A 20498-nucleotide genomic window follows, 5' to 3' on the forward strand; every position below is an offset into this window, starting at 1 on the left:
ACCCTTTTCCTTAATCAGCCCCTAATTAGGTGATTTAATCTATTAATGATATTATTATCCGGCTAATTTGTGAATAGTTTCTTTTAAACCTTAAATAATTAATTAAACTCCAGAACCACCTCCACACCACCATTGCACCACCTCCGGCCCATAAAAAATGAAAAATTAATTAATTAATGAAAAATTTAACATTAATAAAACCTTTGGGCGGTTCTCTCATATTGGACTAACCTTTAAATCTGCCCATATTAAACACGAGTTTAAAACATTTTTCTCCCGAAATGGACTAAACAGGTTACCTTACCTATTATACCAGGTAAAATTCCACTTATCATTGAATCGTTGGTCAAGTTTTTTTTTAAAAAAAAAAAATTAATTTTGATAATTTTAACAAAAAAAAAAAAAGAAATAAAAAAAAAAAACCAAAACCACCCTTTCCCACCGCAACCAACCCCCCTCCCCTACCAATGACCAACCAATTCCCTCGGCGTCGGCAACCTTCAACGCCGTCGGAATTATTGCCACCACCTTCACCACTTCTACCCACTGCACCACCACCTTTGTACACCACCAGCAACAACCACCACATAAACCACCATACCAACAACCAAATCCACCGAAATTACCATGCCTATCAACCAAACCACCATACCAACCCACCGAAAACATCCATACCAACTAGGGGTGAGCGTAGCAGGGTACCCTGTAAAAATATCGGTACCCGGAACCGGAACCTGTTGCAACAGGTTCCTAAAAATAGGAACCGGAACCGGAACCTGTTGCAACAGGTTCCTAAGAATTGGGAACCGGAACCGGAACCTGCAGGTTCCGGTTCCTAAACAGGGTACCCTGTTTTTCAAAGTAAGCTTAATAGTTACTTGATAATTGTGACAATTCTATATTTTTAAAAATGGATGTTCACAATTAAAGCTTACAACTTTAGTAAACTGCTTCAAATATAACAAACCAACACTAATTGTCTAGAATATTCAATACCATATAGGTTTCGGTTTCATGTATCCTATAGGGAACATGTACTAACAGGGTACCCTACAGGTTCTAGGTCCAAAATTTTATTACCCGGAACCGGAACCTGTTGCAACAGGTTCCTAATTTTATTACCCGGAACCGGAACCTGTTCAACAGGTTCCGGGTTTGGAACCTGCGGTTCCGAACAGGTTTCGGTTCCAGATCAGGGTACCCTGAATTTTTGCTCACCCCTAATACCAACCCATCGAAGACAGTCAAAACACCATACCAACCACCAACCAACCCACCAAACCCATTTAAAAACCCAAACCCGAAACCTGCCATAACCATCCTCTCACCACCAAGATCTGAATTCCACCCCACCCAACTCGCATCCACACCGCTAAGCTACCCCACACCCACCCCATAACCACCATCGCACTTTTCCTCTGAAATCATCCCATAGTGGGAGGAGATGGTCAAAAATGGGAGGTGAAGGGGAGGGGGAGTGGTGACTGGAAAGGGACTGAAAAGGGAGGAGAGGCGGAGGAGGAGGAGGGGGTGTTTTTAGAAATTGTATTTTTTTAATTTGAAAAAATAATTAACGGTTTTTAATTAAAAAAAATAATAATTAAAAGAAAATTAAAAAAATTGACCCGTTGTACAAGTCACTGGTCATTTGGGTTCATTTTGGAAGACAAATGCAAATTGTGGTCTATTTTAGGAAGATTTAAAGGTTCGTCTCTTTTGACAAAACGGGGCAAAGGTTGGTTTGTTGTTGTTAAATTTTCCAAATATAGTTGTTTAAACATTTTCTCTCATCATGCTGCCAATATTCAAATTTATGTGTAAAGCCAAATCGAAATAGATTCCGAATATGACTGGCTATGAATCTATGATGTGTGAAACGTGTATTAACTCCCCTAGTTTTTTTTAAAAAAAGGAATTCCTGGACAAATTATTATAAAATGAAAAATATACCACTGCTCACCCAATCTACCACCTTCATGTATATAAAATTAAAAAAAAAGTAAAAAAAATTTAAAAATTAAAAAAATGGTGTATGCACCACGGCTTATTATTATTGCTTTGAATCATGTAAGACATGATGGTTTTCTTGAAGTTCAAACACAACAATTTCACTTATATATGTCTAGGTTTCTTTTATTTTTTATTTTTTAATTTTTTAAGAGATAATATTTGATGAGTTGGATTGAAGACCATCAATCATGGTTACAAATCTTGGGTGGATAGCCCAAACAAAGTGGTTCATACAATAATGCAAAGAAAAGTCAAAATGGTGTGAGAACTAAGAAATACTTGTAAGCCCAACTAAGAAACAAGGCACAAACAAAGTCTTCACTTTCAGCTGCTGCATGTGATTACAAATACTCATTCCCAATTACTGCCACTCTAACAATTATACTATTCAACTTGCTACAGAACTTTCACTAATTTAATCTTTACTATTTCCAGGTACGTTACCAGGTATGGTATCCAAAGTAATGATAGAATTTGGTATCCGAAGTTACTTAGACTATATTTGTCTCACTATTCGAGATTATAGCCAGAATGATCAAGTAATAAATTATGTTACCTCATTCGTTTCAGGATATTTACATTGAGATGTTTACATAAGTTTGATCATAAAAATATGTACGATTGAAAAAGTCTATATATGACAAATATATACCTAAACTAATCCAACATAGTAATACGATATTATTTGATTTTTATATATTATCTAGAAAATAGGGTTAGAATAATACAAAAGTCAAATTTTTACAACTATTAAGAAACACTAACTTTAATACGGGGTATGTGGCTGGCTATAGGTTACTCGGTTATAGTGTTACTAATACTCGTATAGGGGTTAATCTGTTATGGTTTAAATTTTTTTTTTTTTGGAGCACAAATTTAGGACTTATAATTAGTTAATAAAGCAACAAGATTAGTTATGGATTAGTGTAAAGAAAAAGATGGCTCAACTTTCTCCCTACCTTAATTCCACTTTTACCATTTTCTCTTCTGTTCATTTCAGACCCACCACGCTCCTGTCTGAATATCTGCTTTACAACTTAAAAACAATTTAATCTTCTGGATCTAATCTCATCCAATTTCCTTAATTTTTAATCTTTTTATTTGGGATTTTTCAATTTTTTTTATTATTTAAGTATTTCATCTATGTCAGTGCTTAGTGATTGGTTACCCATAAACTGTACCAAAAGTACACAACTTTACCCTCATAAATTACAGTTTCTGTGATGATCAATTCATTGAACAAAAAAGAAATATCACTGATTCCCAGATTAACATTTTGATTAATTTTTCATTCTATATCTTCTTGATTTTCCCAAATTAATTTCTGGGTTTCTTCTAATCTTGTTAATTTTTTCTGGGGTTTCAAGAAAAATTACATAAAAATGCTAGAGTTGCTTCACTTTCACTTCATCTAATTAAAATTCACTTTCTACTTTTGAATTTATTCTGGGAATGAGTGTTCTTTGGGCATTGATTCTACACCCTGTACCCTGTACTGTACTCTCTCTGCATTCACTTTTACAGGCTCTCTATTCTCTGAAATTCCTGTTCTGTTTTCTTCTGTTGAACAGAAGTATAACAGTATTCAGTGTAGTATAGATTTTGCTTATGTTTTAAGCCAAAGAAAGAGGGCGGGTAATACGGTAGCTCATCTTGTAGCAAGACGGGATACTAATATTGATTCCGAGTACGAAAAATGTTAATCACTAGTGCTGAAGAAGAGATCTCAATCCCATTTGAAAATGGAAATGAGGTTCTGAAATTTTCAGATGGTATAAATGGGATTTCAACAATTCAGGAAATTCCTATAATTTCAACAAATAATGTGGTCCCTGAGAACACTCAGAGTGATCTCAGTGAATTAATATCAAATTTAGAAGGTAAATGTTCCTGAAATTTTTAACTGTTATTTACCCTTTTAAAGTTTTTGTTAGTAATCTGTTGAAATTATATGATTATGCAGAAGAGATTATGGGATTAAAGTCTAAGCAAAAGGATTTGGATGAAAAGAGAAGAGGGTTGTTAAATAAGATATTGGACATTAAAGGTATTATTAGTATTATGAATTTGATTATTTTACAGTGGAGTAATGTACATTTTATTTAAGAGTTAGTTTGATGCTGATATTTCATATTAATGATTATATTAGGAAGCATTCGAGTATTTTGTCGAATTCGACCATTGTTATGGAGCAATATCAGCAAAAATGATGATCCTGTTGTAGTTGATTTGGATAAAGTTGTTGTTAAATCAGCTGGAAGCAAGAAGGGATTTGACTTTGATAAGGTGTTTTGCCAAAATTCAACTCAAGGTTAGCATTTTAATGTTTTCTTAGTGCAAAATAATGTAATATAAATTAGAAGTTAGTTGTATGTTTTTGCTTTCAATGTTAAATTTTTCTGTTGTTTTGTTTGATCAGTTTTAGTAAGATTTTATATTGCTTATTATTCTGTAGAAGATGTATTTGTTGAGGTTGAACCAATTCTCAGATCTGCACTTGATGGGCACAATGTGTGTATTTTTGCTTATGGTCAAACTGGTACTGGAAAGACCTTTACAATGGTGAGATTTCGAATCTTCCAAGTCGGATTTTGTGATAGTTTAGCTTTGTAATGGTACAAGGAAAGATCTGTTTCTCATTTTTGACAATGGATCTCATGAGTCGTGTTTTCGATTTTATAGGATGGGATGAATGATCAGCCTGGCATTGTTCCTCGAGCTCTTAAAGAGCTCTTTCACTATGCCTCTTTGCATTCTACTGCTTCTGTTACTTTCTCTATGAGCATGTTGGAAGTTTACATGGGCAACTTAAAGGACTTGTTGGCTCCGAAACCAACTCGTAGAGCATATGAACCGGTATCACGATGGTATTTACATATTCCTAATTGACTCCATTCCATATTATCTGTTGACATAGTTAATTCTTGTCATTCTTATTATCTATCACCTAAAAATTAATACGGAGTATTTCATATGTTTATGCATTGTTACGTTGTTCATTTAAAATCTATCTCAACGCACTATTATCTGTCAGTTAATAAAACACATCCTAAATAGCTTGTTTATGACCTTAAGGGACAGCCAATATCGAATGTAGGGAGTACTTAGCATATACTTCTATGATGTACCTAAGGATTCGAGTGGCATCCTCTCATAATCTTATCTATGTTGGGTGCATTACAGCAACCAGCTGAATGTTCAAGTTGATGCAAAAGGAGTTGTTGAAATTGAAGGCCTTACAGAAGTGCCCATCTCTGATTTCTCAAAGGCTAATTGGTGGTATACTAAGGGAAGACGAGCTCGTGCAACTTCATCCACTAATGTCAATGATGTGTCTAGCAGATCGCATTGGTGGGTTCTGCTTCCTATCCCTTTAAATACTGTGGTCTCTGTGTGTGCCTTGTTTTTTCTTATCTATTCATTTAAGCCCAGCCCTCTTGTGCATTTCATTGGATTACTTTGGTGAGGCGTTTACGTTATCTGTTTTAGTTTTAAATATATCTAGCTTAATGAGGATCACCATTTCTCATCATGGAGATGCACCGGAAGGTCAAACAAGAACTAGCAAGTTGTGGATGGTTGATCTTGGAGGGAGTGAACGGTTGCTGAAAACTGGAGCTACTGGTCTAACATTAGATGAGGGGCGTGCCATAAATCTCTCACTGTCTGCTCTGGGTGACGTTATTGCTTCACTCAGACGAAAAAGAACTCATGTTCCCTACAGGTACGTTGAAATACAGACTCGATCCAAGTTTAAGGGAGTGGTTTTTCCACTTGTTTTAGTCATGCATAATCTTATTGAAGCCATCTGTATCTGCAGAAATAGCAAACTTACCCAAATATTGAGAGATTCGCTTGGTAAGTTTTGCATTTGTTTTGTGCATGCTCAAAGATCAACTGTCAAGCCTGCAATTATTTTTTACTATGTCTGTGATACCTTCTTTCTGCATATATTATGATTTGGTTTTTGAATAACTCTTTTTGAAACTCTTGTGTTTTGTGTTTACATTTTGGTTTCAGGAAACGAATCTAAGGTATTGATGATCGTGCATATAAGTCCTGTTGAAGAAGATCTAGGGGAGACCATTTGCTCTATGAGTTTCGCCAAAAGGGCAAGAGGCATAGAATCAAACCAAGAGTTGCCTCAGGTAGTCCATACTTGTTATCTTGTCTATTACTCAGGATAATTGGGTTTAAGCTTTCATTATGCATACTGATGTTTTGAGTATCTCTTGCTTTAGGAAATAAAGCAATTAAAGCAAAAGAAAATAGCTGAGCTTTCTGATGAAATGAGAGAAGCTGAAGAAGAGTACCAAAAAGTCAGGGATCAATTGCAGAAGGCTGAATCACTTCTTAGTGAGAAAAAACGGCTTAATGCAGTTGCCTGCGACAGCACAGAAGATGAAGAAAACATCACAGACCACACCAAAATTGATTCCAAGGAAATTGTAGACACCCCTTGTGACTCTGAAAAACCAATCAAAAGAAAATCATTGCCACATTATATGACTCCCACTGCTATCAGTCGCCTGAGGCACAGTGCTTCAGAAAGACAAAATCACTATGCAGCAAGAGTTTTAAGGTCTGGGACTAGAAGCTCCATGCAACTTTCAGCTTCACAGTCCCTTAGTTTTCTTGAGCCTCGTCTTAAAGCAGTTCTATGAAGTGCAAGTAGACATCATCCTGATAAAGCAGCGAAGAATGTTCCCACTGAGACTCAAAACTGCAGTAATGTAGAACCTAAATCTGCCTCCTCAGCACGTAATAAACCAGTGACACCATCACTTGTGAACAGCAAGCCTACATACATTCGTCATAGGAGAAGGATCTCAAATCTTATCTGATCCAAAATTCTTGTTTGCTTCCTTTACATAATCCGATTATGAGTGTGATCATTCTCAAATCCTTCCTAGGACTTTTTCTTTTTCGGACTGCAAGTGGTGCTTTTCTGGGTGATGTTACAGGACTTGTTGGTTGGTTTGTTAGCTTTTTTCAAGTTTGTTAGCTGTGATTAACAGCTTATTAGGTATCCACTATGAGTTACATTGTGTGTTGGGTGGATAACTCGTAGACTGAAAGGCTATCTTTTTTATGTGTAGCCCAAAGTTTGATGTATGACATAGGGAGGAAAAGGGTATAAATCTGTATGTTGGATTTTTGGTTTACTGGTTTTTGAGGTGTGTAACTAAAATAGACATAAACTTGTAAAATTTTGACTGAAATATATAAAAATAAATTAGTTTGGTTTGTTGATTTTGACACTTTTTGGTGTATATCTTTAGAATATTTTGACATAACCAATGTTTTTATTTTTTAGGAAAACATAACCAATGCTAATTACTTATTCTTGGTGCGTTAAAATTTCCATCATTGTTTGATGTAAGCTATTTATTGTTTCACCTTTAGGATTTGAGGTGAGATCAAATAAGTCAACACTTTGTTCTACATTGTATCTCTTAATTATAAAATCTATACGTGATAGATTACTTATTGCCAAGTTTCGTCTACACTTATAAGTTTTTAAGGGATTATTAATACATTACATTTTTAGATTGTTCAGGCTTGAGGTCTTTTAAACTCAACTATGAATTTAATTCTTATCAAATGAATGTCTTCCAATTACATTTGCAATTAATCATCGGTTATTACTTTATTCAAATCAAACCATTTATCTCCTTATAAAGTATGTAGTCTTAACTACGTCGTATCAAATAACTTTGTGAAGTACTCCATGTCGCATAAGATCACACAAGATGTCGCTCGAGCCAATAACTAATTCATACGTTACAAACTTACAACTTATTTGTATGTCGTTTATAATTCATAGAGTAATTGTTAAGTCTAATTTTTATTTTTGAAATAGGTAAATACCTGTATAAGTTATCTTTACGCGATTTATTTCTATAATATGATTGAACCACACTGCATTGAATCATAGTTTACAATGTGGTTTGACATTAGATAGCCCGAGGCCAAACCACGTTAAGTCATCAAACCGGACCGCGAACAACTCTAGATTAGAGTCATCCCCTATAGAACAGAACATCACAACTCACAGCTCCCTCCAAACACTCGAAACAAACCCAGAACCCAGAAACAAAAATGGGGCTACTCTCGTCATCATCTTCAACCTCACAACAAAAAGGGGTTGTAATCACAGTACCAGTCCTAGTTCTTGCTCTTTCTACTGCCGCCATTTTTCTCTTCTTCTTGCTTTCTTCTCTCTCCTCCACTTGCTCTTGCCCTTCTTCCCCTGCTATCACCGAAACATTTCCCGAATCTTCTGGAAAATCCGTGGAAAGGGTTTCGACATCAACCGAGGATATTGATTGGGTTCGGGATCAGATCCGAATTAATGGGTTGCATATGAAGGATAATGTTTTGCGTAAAGGGATTAATCCTCGTACTAGGGTTCAACAGCTTGAAGATCTTCGGCAGTATGCCCCCTTTTCTCTCAATTTAATTTAGGTTTTTGGTTTATTTGATTGAATTAATGAAGTTATTATGATTTGTTGAGGTGGTTTTTTAGTAATGTTGGATCATATTTGCTTATTGGAGTTCAAATTTGGGTGTTTTGTTTGGGGAATGGGGAGTCGCAAAGGACAGTGATGTAGACGGGATTTGATCCGAGGTCTCGGGTTACACCCCTGAGACTTAAACTATCTAATATAGTAGGTGTAATATCAAATTTGAGTGATTTTTGGTTGCTGTTAAGATGCCAGATTTTTGTGCAATTATCAAGGTTTAGGCTTATGATTTGCAATATAAACATGTTTTGAGTGGTTGTGAAGGGTTATTGAAACTAATGATTATGTTTCTTTGCTTATATTGTGTGATCACTGAGATCAGTGATCATGTGATGTTGTTTGTAATTTATAATTACTGTTCCTTGCATAGCTAATCTCATTATTGGTTGAGTAATAATGGCCGGAAACTAAGAGCATTCACGGTCTGATTGATACGTGGTAATGAGAATGGAGTTACATGTAACTTTGTTAGGAATGGACTAGTACAAGCTGATAGAGTGATCATTCATATAGTGCAAGGACTACCTTCTAGAAATTTTTGTCCTGAGCAATAAACTTATGTTATGCTGCTTGTTGCCTTGTGTTCGATTGACTGCATTAGTCCTCTTTAATGGTTTGTGCGTATAATGTTTGGTCAGTCATGAAGCTCTCTAGCAGAGGATGTGGGTGCTTTAAGAATTTGCTTTGCTTTATTTTTGTCGCAATGTCTGCAATCATATTCTGTATCTATTTAAGTAGCTAGAAATTCAAACAAACCGCTTTATATGTTTCAGGTACAAGGGTATATCTCATTATGAAGGTGATGAGGCCAATAACCACACTGCTCTACCCTGCCCCGGTGAGCTCCTTGTTGAAGAGCATCACAGTAACTATGGTGAACCATGGGCTGGGGGCAGAGATGTATTTGAATTCCTTGCGGAGTCTGCTCACCTTAGCCCTGATGCTCAGGTTCTTGAAATTGGATGTGGGACACTTCGAGTGGGATTGCACTTCATTCGGTACTTGAAACCTGAGCACTTTCACTGTCTAGAGAGAGACGAGTTATCTCTTATGGCGGCTTTTAGATATGAGCTTCCATCTCAGGGTCTGTTGCACAAGCGCCCTATTATTGTAAAAGGTGAAGACATGGATTTTAGCAGATTTGGATCTGAGGTTACATATGATCTGATATATGCTAGTGCAGTTTTCCTACATATGCCTGATAAACTTGTTTGGGTTGGGTTGGAACGGTTAGCATCTAAATTAAAGCCAGATGGTCGAATATTTGTCTCCCACAATGTAAAATTCTGTTCTCGGTTAGGTGGAGATGAGTGTACAAAGAGACTTTCAAGCTTAGGGCTCGAGTATGTGGGAAAGCGCACACATGATAGTCTGCTTTTCAATCATTATGAAATTTGGTTTGAGTTTCGGCGAGTGAAAGCTTAAATAGTTTGATAGGTAAAATCACAAAAGCTTATACCATATGGTACTTTTTGTCATCTGAAAGGAACCTTGGGGGTCCTGGTGTCTTTAAGTATAGTATTGAAATCTGGGGGATCCATTGTTAATCTAGAGCTATGCACAGAGGAAGGAAACCCGATCAGTTTATGACAGGTTGCTCTCTGTGCAGTATTTCACGAAGATCTGTACTTTAAGCTGACTAGCAACTCTCCAAACACAAGGAGCTAGTTTTTTTCTCTTTTGGTGCTGCACCTTGTTTTCAGAATAAGAACTGGAAATTCTAGTGGCTGTGCAGTAACTTTCATTTTTTGCTTACTGTAAGTTATGTGTAATTTTTGTAGATTGTACAATTAATTTAAACAAATATTTGATTCATATATTGAAATTTGATTTTGATATTCATGTGTCTTTGTTATACTTCACTTTGCATAACGACATTTACTAGCTCTTATGTTTCAGGACTTGTTTTGACGCTGTAGAAATGCAGATGGGTTTCATGGGTTTTAACCTGTTTATATTTAGATCTTGAAGGTCACTATATGGCATGCAGTCTATTCCCTTTAATTACAAACATCTCATAGGTATTGCTCTATGTTGAAATTTTGGAATATTACCCTTTCAAATGTTACAGGTGCTCTAGTGTTGCCATTGGAAAGATCATCATATACCTGTTACTCTGTGAATGTTTTGTTAGCCTTGACTTCACATTTGCGGTGCTTTTCAGTAGTAAGGAAACATTGGTGCATTATTTTTTCCAGGAAGGTTAAAGAATTCTGAGAGGAGTCCCCCATTTTACTGCTCCCCAATATGATCAATACATCAAAAATTCTCGAGTACGAAATTGCAGGGATAATTTCACGCAGAGTACAGCTAAATTTTGCAAGTGTCATGATGCTTATACATAGCTTTTTCGGGTATACATGGCATTAGTATATCCCCTTCGATAGTTCAGACCAGATTTCTTGCATAAACTATTTGTTGGGTCATGCTTCGAGTTCCAATTTTCATCATCTGGTAATAGCTTTTTGATGATAACTTCAATTAGTTGGGATTAATTATATCAAACTTGCTCTAAGATGTTTTAATCTACAACACTTAAGTTCGTTAGTGGTTAGCTTGAACAATCCCATGTACAACGAGGCAACGAGCCATGACGCACCATGGGTTCAAACAAGTTTTATTGTGTTGTTCCACTTCCAAAAAGGCATGACTGCATGAGCCATTTGCCATCTCTAGAAGGGGATCGTGACCAAAGTTGTAGATTGGTGGATGGACGAATCTACCATGCGTGATATCAAGGTGATACCTATTACGTTAGACATCAAAATACTTCGTGTTATTGAAGGAACTGTTTAAAAACAACTATAAGGATAGCAAGTCATCTAGATCTAGTTGCACAAATGTGTAACGATTTTAAGTTTGGTCTTTCGAACAGATTATAATGCAAGGTATGTAGCCATTTATGCAAAGCTTAGGGGTAAAAAGAAATTATTTTTAACACCCAACCAGACATAAGGCTTATTAGGGCTATGCAATTGCTCACCCACTTAGACACGGAGGCAAGGAAATATGGCACTCAACATCTATTAAACAACACCCACTCCAATGCAAAAGAGAAGTAGATCCCACCAAATACTCATTTCATGGACAGACTATTGATTTTCTTTTCTGTTTCTTTCTCATGTTTTCGAGTATATTTTCTGTTTCTCTCTCTTGACGAAGATGAGAAGATAATTTTAAAAGGGGATAAAACCTTATCTCAACTTGAGTTACCGTGGTTAAGTAGTGACGGAGCAAAGAATAATGTTACTATGAACCGTTACTTTGTTTGTTTATGCAAGTTGGCATAATGTCAGAGCTTTTTTATATGGAAAACCATTGTTTATTTGTCTAGGCACGGACTCTGAAGATATTTTATCACGAAATTGCCATGTGCTAAACATTCCAAGTTTATCACAGATATAAACTTGGATTTTCCGGTAACGAAATATAACTTATCATTTTACCGTGTATACCACATATGTCGCCGTAGAAAAACTCTAAATTATTAAAATATATGTATTCTATGTCTTTTATTATATGATGTCATTCTGAAGAACTTTTACATTTTTGGAACTAGTGGTGTTAGCATAATTACCTTACTTAACATCAGCTCACTTCACGCCATGGTGTGGAGTTGGCCTTGGGGAAGGTGTTCACTAATGTCATTTTTGGATGTGTAGTCCAAGCAATTAAAGAGAAGCAGGGAGGGGCTGTTCCAAATCCCAATCTATCAAATTTATGATGATATTAGTCATATTAGTGAAGTGTATTCTTTATTTAATTGTGTTCATTTTAAGCGAGTGGGTTACACAGTTGTTCATTTAGCTGCTAGACTAGATGGAAAACGAGATTTAATATTGAACACATATGTATGAATTTATCCCTTCAAAGTTTTCCAAATTTTCAAACCTTGACGGATATAATTAGGGATGTCAATGGGGCGGGGCGGGGCGGATGTTGGCCTTCTCATCCCCATCCTCATCCCCACCTAATATTTTCATCCTCATCCCCATCCCCATCCCCATCCCCGCGGCGGGTCCAATTTTCATCCCCATCCCCGCCCCACCGGGTACAACTCCAAAACCATCCCCGCCCCACCCCCCACTTGGATATCCATCCCCACCTAACTCCCACCAAAGACCCGCCTAATCCCCACCCAAGATCCACCTAATCTCCGTATCTCAAATACACAATCCTACATAATTAATACGAATTATAAAATAAACGTTCTACACACATTTTTGTGTTATAATATTAGTGTCGTACAAAATATTATAATTAATATTGTATTTTACGTAATTATTTTATAAATACTACAAAAGTATGTAATTTTACTTTAAAAGATATATAGATGTGGGTATGAGGTGGGGATGAGGCGGGTACAAAGTGGGGCGGGGCGGGTATAACTTAAAATCCACCCCCGCCCCATCACCCATGACGGGTATGGTTTTTATCCCCATCCCCGCCCCACCACCCGCCAAACCGAGACCCATCCCCACCCCCACTGGACGGGGATGGGGCGGGTCTCCTACTTAACCCGCCCCACTGACATCCCTGGATATAATGAATTGATTTTCCACCTTGCTTTAAAAAAAAATAATTTTTGCTTGGAATTTCAAATTGCAATTAGCAAAACCCCCAATTGATCTTAATTCTTAAACCCTAACCAACAAAAGAAAGAACAGCAAAAACTCTTCCTTCATCATAATCCAAAAATGGCGCACAGAATTCTGGGTACCATTCGAAACAACTCCTCTTTCTTCTTCTCTCACCTTCACTGTCACCAAACTCCATCACAGTACCGTTCGATTTTTGCCACGTCGCACCTTGATGGCTCATGGATGGACTCGATTAAAGGGGTTTTCACCGGCAAAAAACCCACCTCTGATTCGGTTTCTACCGAAGATAAATTCACCCTTTACAGTAATTTCCTAATTCCTTCCATTTTTATGATATGGGTCTTCTTCAATTTCTGGAATTTTCTATTTTTATACTTTTTTTTCAAGTATTTTTGACACAAATTAATGAAATAAATTGTTATATTGGTATGGTCAAGCAAGCATTTCTGTGAACATTGTAACGAAACAATCTGTACAAAATGATGCTATAAATGCATTGTCGTCGTGCTGATTTATTACTGCCTACCAAACGGGCAATGAGGGTGTTGGGGGGTTATGGGGATTATACATTGCTTGATTGCTACTATTTGCAGCTGAAAGTCACATTATGCTACTTGTATGTTTGTCAGAGAGTTTGATTATCTTGTGTACTTTCCTTTGGTCACTGAAGGTTTTGCTGATGAGTTGGGTAAGGCGAGGAAGTTGGGATCTTTGAAGCAGTATGTAGTTGGTCGGAGCAGTGAAGCGACGTTTGCTGATGCTTTTGAGAAGCAGGAAGCAATTCTTCGATATCTTGCCAACTTTGATCCAAATGGAGAGGTTAGAGAGATTATTGCTTGTATAATTTATATATGTACACCCTCATTCAGAAAGAATAGTTACATATATAGTTTTGGGATTTGCAGTAAATCTCTTCACATCTTGAATAAGTAGTTGTACGCCTGTACCCCTACCTTAATTGTGCGACGGGGAAGTGTGTGCTCAAGGCCAATCTATTTTAGATTGTCTTTAGTTAAATCATGTCATATTGTTAAGTTTGGGACAATGTGGTGACTTTTTGAATGTATAGTGTGTTTTTTTTTATTATACTAATATAATGTTAACAAAATGAGTGAATTTCTTTCTTTGTTTTGTATGTAGCTCTGCTGTTTGAAATTGAAAATTTAGACTTGCTGGATAGGCCTACTATATTTATTCCAACGTTCATCACAGGATTTTTTATGTAGTTGGTACTTCAACTGGATTATTCATTCCTTGGAATTTATTTTATGAAGTATTATCCTAATGGATGGTTTAATGGTCAAGTTTCTCTTCTCTGGTGTCAGTGGTGTGTCTGTGGGAGGGCAGGGCCTGCAGGGGGTATCAAGATGATAGTAGTTCTACTCTTTTAAGATCCTTGAGTTTTGGTTCCGTTTTTTTTTTTTTTCCTTTTCTAATTTTATAATTTTAGTGCTTAGCAAACTTTCAGTTATAATTGCAGCATTGACTCAAAAAAGCCGGAAACCCTCCTTTTGTCTTTATTATTGTCTTTGCTTGTGTGTGTAACTTTAAGTCTCACATCTCAAGTTATGTTTTGATCGAGTCTTTGCTATGTTCATTCACTGATTGTAGAATCTCCAAATCAGTCAAAAACAAGAAGCAGCAAAGCAGTGCAAGTGTACGATAGCTGATGTTGAAAATACTTTGGCAAAATATACGTGGGCTAAAGAAGCTCAGTATAAACTACAGAAGTTAAAGAAAGAGGGAAAACCAATGCCAAAGAGCATGGCCGAGGTATTGTTTCCTTCCTTGGTCACTTTTTGTTTTTTTTTGTTTTTCCTAAATTTTTGTTTTTATCTATTTATTGATCCTTCTTTAGCCATTAGTATTTTCTTGAAACCTTGAATATTCAGTGTTTGATTTACAATGTGCATGACATGAATAGTTGGAGAACATAGAAAATCAGAATTTTTATTACAAGAATGTTGTGAAAAGATCTTCTGACATATTGACAGGCTAAAGTCGTAATCACCTAATAAAAAATAATACCTAAATCCACTAACTATGTAGGTAGGGAAGAAGGGTCGAATCCACAGGGAAACGAGTCTTTCTATTCCTAATTTATTATTAAAATCTAAATTATCAAGTAACCAATTTGTTATTATAAAAGGGAACTAAACTACTAAGAGTGAAAGTGGGAAGGAATAAAAGTAGGAGGAAATCAAATAATAAAAGACCTAGGGCATAGGTTCACCAATAAATAATATTTCAGGGTAAAACATAATAATCAATCACCAATGCATCAATTAATCAGATCATAAAGGGCTTTTGCTACGTATTACAATCACAGAATTAATCTACCGGTATTAAATCTCATCTCTCGAATCTCGACTTAACCATTTATAAATTAACCTGCCTATTGAAACTAGACCTAAACATCAATTCTCATCTCTCGAATCTCGAATCAATATTGTCAAACTCATGCATAAAAGATCAGGCCTAATCTAGTCACAGAGCATTAAATCAATCAATAGGAAATTAATCAAGCTTTGACAATCAACAACAATAAATTATCCCTTCATGTTATTTATGGATCCCCATAAACCCTAGAAAGAAAACTACTCAGACATAATTAAAACTAAACTAATCAAAGCAATTAAAGGAGACATGATGAAAGAAATAAAGTAAATAGCTGAGATTAAAGAAGAAGAAATCGTTACCAAAGTAATCGGAATTAAAGAGTTGAATTAAGAACAAAGTTGTAGAGAGAAATAATAATCTAAGTAGAGAGAGAAAGTCTAAAGGAGAAGGTAAAAAAAAGAGTCTAAAAAAAAGATACTAAACTTGCTTAACGGAAAAGTATTCATATTAAGCAAGAATCCTAAACTAAACAAACTTAATCGACGATTAAAAATCTACTAATGCCAACATGCGCCCGATCGGGCGAGGCACCGCCCGATCGGGCCCGCCTTTTTACTCCCAATGAATGTTTCTCTTCTCGCGCCCGATCGGGCGCGGCACCGCCCGATCAGGCGCGCCATCGGGCGGAGACCCTTCGGGCTACTTGGACTCCTTGTTTAGGCTTGTACCTCGGCCCAAACCAAATATCCTCCTTGGGGCTTTAATCATTCGGTCCAATGCCTCATCTTCTCATAAGTTGAGCCCTTAATCACCGGTTCGATGACTCTAACCGATCTTGGGCTATGAAAGATGGTCGTGCTCCTCCAATGCTTGTAGTCGCTCCATAAAATCTCGGGAAAATGCTCCAAGAGTGCAATTCCCTATAAAACTCAACTAAAACTACAAAAACACTAGAAAACACATATTAGTAATAAAAGTGGCTCTAAAGAGCCAAAAACACTACCAATTATGACCAAGGGACGGGGGTAAAATACTATATAAATTGGACACATCACATATACAGTTGATAATTTATATAACGGCTATGAATCAAGATGACTCTTAGGTGCGTAGCTATTCTCTCTAGAACAGTAGATTTTTGGGAGTTTAGAAGAAGGTTGTTAAAAATTAATGAAGAATTTGGTAATCAGATTTGGGAAAATTACTTAGATAGGATTGTATTGATAATAATCACGTTCAATTGCTTGGTGCTCTGCCAATCTACAACTTCTTTCTCTACTCTTATCAACACTCAACATATCTTATTCTTTAAGCTACTTCAAGCTACTAACACATCAATCATATATGTTATACCAAACCTTCAATTAAGTAATATATTGTCCATATGAACGTGCATGAGGCTTACCAAGGGAGAATGATAGGGTGACCTTGACAAAAATCTTATAAAATTACTTTTTAATCTACTTTTTCATATATATATATATGACTAATAATTTGAGACTTGACCGTAAATTTGGTATGGTTAAGGGTGTAATATGAGTCTGTAGCCAATTTGAGTGAACTCCTCTACATACAATATGTGAGAATATTTGTCTCCGAAACTGCTTCTGATAATGTGTAGCTTGTCTATTATACTTCAACGACTTATGAAGTGTTACATGTACCTCTTTGGGATATTCCTTATCAAGGGAGAATGATAGGGTAACCTTGATGATTGACTTGTGACAGAAACATTGTTATTAATGTAAAATTCTTAGGAAAATTTAGCATGTATGACACCAACTATAACTTGTGTGCAAGGAGCAACACAAGCTAAAGTGAGTGTACTCATTAGCACCTATTAATCAAATGTATCATTTTTCCTTTTTTCTTTCTCATGTTAACTTTTTTTCCTTTTCTCTCGTCACATTGATCAACCCAATCCTAACCATCACCTAAGGTCCCAATCCCTCTTCTCTGACCCTCTGCTACCTTCAAAAGAATCACAACCTTAAACATTCTTTTCATTTTAAGTGTTACACGTCAGTTTTAGGTAGCTGATTTTATTAAAGCTGCCCCCCCCCCCCCCCAATTGAGCTATCCTCACACATTTTTTTTCCTATACTTTTTTTCACCCTCACTTATCTCTATCATTTTCCTGTGCAACAATCAATAAGGTACAGCGGTTTTAAATATAAGCTTTATGACTTAATCAGCTAATTCACATGCCAAGGCCATTAAAAGAGATAAAATATCTTTTCTTTAGGAACTAGGAAGTTTAATTTTTCATAAACAGCTGTTCCAAAATCTTCGGATTCCAATCAACACATCTTATAGAATTTTTCTCTCTTCATGGCCTTTTAGCTCATTTTACTCAACTGACTTGCCAAGGATCCCTCATCATTTCCCTCACTGGGAGTGCTGACACATACACTAAACTGCCTTGGTGATTTACTGTTTCAACCAAGGCAACTATACTGATTTGGTTAAATCTATTGCGGAGACTATATATTTGTGTTATGCAGTGTGTATAAGAAAGGGGTAGTATTGGATGTCCAGCATAATTAGCATAGCATGGACAGAATGCTAAGGAGCTAGCTCTATAAATAAAAAAATTTAGTGAGAGGGAAAGCATGTTGAATATTGTGATAAGTGACTTGTTTGTAGATTTGGGAGTGTCATTCCTCTCGAAAGATGGGCAAGGCTGTAATTTGCATTATTTCAGTCAAATATAGCTTGTTCTTCAATAATCATCCTTCTTACTTTTAGTCCATAATTGGTGCTTAATCTATGTAATTTCATAATGACATGATTATTGTTGAAGGAATCAAATACCGAATGGTAGAGTAGTGATAACATGATTTTTGAATCAAGAACCTGTGTTGGAACTTGGAAGGCAATGCGTCTTTCTCCACAGTTGATTTTACTTCTGCTATTTTATTCAAATCTCTGGGACTTGTATGGGTGGAAACTTCAGGGACCTCTATGGACATGACATCTTGCAGACTGAAGATTGAGAGGGTTTAGATATATATAGCTTAGACAATTTTTGAACTGGGATCTGACGATTCTGACCTGAAATTAAGTAGACATGATTTGTCTATTTGTGCAACTTCCAACCAGTTTTGCTGATCGCAAGATGCAAGCAAACTGAGAACTATAGATTTTACACTTTTGTCACCATTAAATCCGTATGATATTAACTAATGGATATATGACACTGTCATGTTCAGACACACCTGTCCTTACTTTAATATGGAAAGGATATAAGGATGGTCATCAATAGTTTGTTGCAACTGATTTAACTTCTGTTTGTTGTTATTGATTTTTGACCAGTTGCTCTGCGTAGGTCCAAAAATTGATGGGTTCAACACCTCTTGATCGTGCTAAATCAAATATGGCTCAGACTGGTCAGATTAGCCGGAATGCATTTTGTCCATGTGGTTCCAAAAAGAGATACAAAAGGTGCTTCTTCATCGACCATCACTTACACTTTTTTTTTTTTTTTTTCGAATTAAGATTCAACAGTCGGACTTCATTTACAAGAGTGTGACTATTTTTTGCATGAATTGTGGACGAGGATCCTTTATTGGGTTCAGAATTTCAGACCAGAGATACTGTAGTCCTACACAAGGCATGAGAAATCTATCCCTAAAGTCATATAGGTTTGGTCGTTTGGGAATTTCTTGTCCAAATAGGGGGGTCATTTTTGGGAGACAGGTGCATGAAAATATTCCAGCTATTGATGCTTTTAAGTGTTTATTTCAGGGAATAAAAATCATGTCAGATCATTAGAAATCAGATCAGATCATGAAGTTAAGATACATTTGTTACTTTCATATATAATTTCTAATCAAAAAAAATAAATTAAGTTTGATCTGAAAAGATAAGACAACATCAAATTAAAAGACAAAATCACATCAAAGCAGGTGAACTCAATGCCTGAGAGGCTGAGATGGGGATAGTTTTCCCAAGTCCTACACAGTAGATTTGGGATGAATCTCCCCTATACTATCACAGACTAAACTGGATGCACGGTTTCTTCATTGTTGAATTCATGTCACATGTTTTGAGAACAATTATATCTGTGGCCTTGCTTGCAAGCTGCAAGATTGCTGCAGAATTTTACGACTCCATAAACAATGTACTGAAAGTAATACCCGTGTTTAATTTATGGCTTTTGTGAAGGTGCTGTGGAAAAGACAAGTAGCTGGCTTACAGAGAGGATTATTCCAAAGATGCTCCATCAACTGATCATTGTGTTTGGAGGAAATAATTAGTACTCAACACAAATCACATGACTTGATCACTTTCTTGTTTCACTGCAATTAGGTATGTTCACATTCAGGACATGAGTTTCATGATAATTTCAGGATATGTCTAGAAAGGCTGTGCCTGAATTCCTGAAGTACTTGCTGTGCTCTGGGTTGAATAGTTGATGAATCCGAAGAGTTTTTTGAGAAAAAGTCTTTCTTGAAATTTTACTAGTAATTTTTTTAGTTGCCCAATGTTTCTCCATATTTATTAAATTTGTCAGATAAGAATTTTACTTGTTCTAGAGCTACCTCATTTTTTTTTGATTAGTTATTGCATTATATGATGAAGTTGCTCTTGATGGTATGGGAATTTTGAACTCCGGGCGTTGGAACTTCTGCATATGCAAAGAAAACTTGTATACTCGGTGCTATGGTGATGTTGGAGGAAAAACTTGACTACACATGTTGATTGTGTAATTCATAGAATAACTATTTTTTTTATCTCCAGGATAGATAATACAAGCATACCACAGTTCAGATGTTCAATTCAATTTGTTGAATTTGCAATTTCATATATTGTAATTTACTGTTGCGCAATATCTATTGTGCAATCAAATTATATCTTTAACAAGCATGGTATGACACTTTACTATTGAAGTTGTTAAAATATGCAATCGAAAATAATCGGGTAACTTTTTTTTTGGATTTTTTTGTAAATAACCACCCCTAAATGTACCCTGTGTTGAACTAACTACCTATTTTTTTTTAAATTAAAAAATACCACC

General features: G+C 36.0%; 3 protein-coding genes across 3 annotated transcripts; all 3 read left to right on the forward strand.

Annotated features, from left to right (window-relative positions):
* The first annotated feature begins 2885 nt into the window (after positions 1-2885).
* On the forward strand, positions 2886-7263 carry LOC145576280 (kinesin-like protein KIN-14U). The gene is made up of 10 exons (XM_081634060.1): positions 2886-3890; positions 3974-4057; positions 4160-4321; positions 4466-4572; positions 4693-4877; positions 5194-5361; positions 5516-5734; positions 5831-5868; positions 6031-6158; positions 6252-7263. The coding sequence occupies exons 1-10, from the start codon at positions 3707-3709 to the stop codon at positions 6672-6674; spliced, it is 1698 nt and encodes a 565-aa protein (XP_081490186.1). The 5' UTR covers positions 2886-3706; the 3' UTR covers positions 6675-7263.
* Positions 7264-8049: 786 nt separating this feature from the next.
* LOC145576281 (uncharacterized) lies at positions 8050-10379 on the forward strand. The gene is made up of 2 exons (XM_081634062.1): positions 8050-8447; positions 9311-10379. The coding sequence occupies exons 1-2, from the start codon at positions 8113-8115 to the stop codon at positions 9960-9962; spliced, it is 987 nt and encodes a 328-aa protein (XP_081490188.1). The 5' UTR covers positions 8050-8112; the 3' UTR covers positions 9963-10379.
* A 2790-nt stretch (positions 10380-13169) lies between these two features.
* Positions 13170-20332, forward strand: LOC145576282 (uncharacterized). The gene is made up of 5 exons (XM_081634063.1): positions 13170-13442; positions 13809-13957; positions 14750-14911; positions 18807-18922; positions 19646-20332. Exons 1-5 carry the CDS (start codon positions 13235-13237, stop codon positions 19665-19667), a joined length of 657 nt encoding a protein of 218 aa, XP_081490189.1. The 5' UTR covers positions 13170-13234; the 3' UTR covers positions 19668-20332.
* Positions 20333-20498: the final 166 nt, after the last annotated feature.

Source organism: Chenopodium album, chromosome 13, assembly GCF_948465745.1.
Source record: "Chenopodium album chromosome 13, dcCheAlbu1.1, whole genome shotgun sequence".
NCBI classification, from domain to species: domain Eukaryota; kingdom Viridiplantae; phylum Streptophyta; class Magnoliopsida; order Caryophyllales; family Amaranthaceae; genus Chenopodium; species Chenopodium album.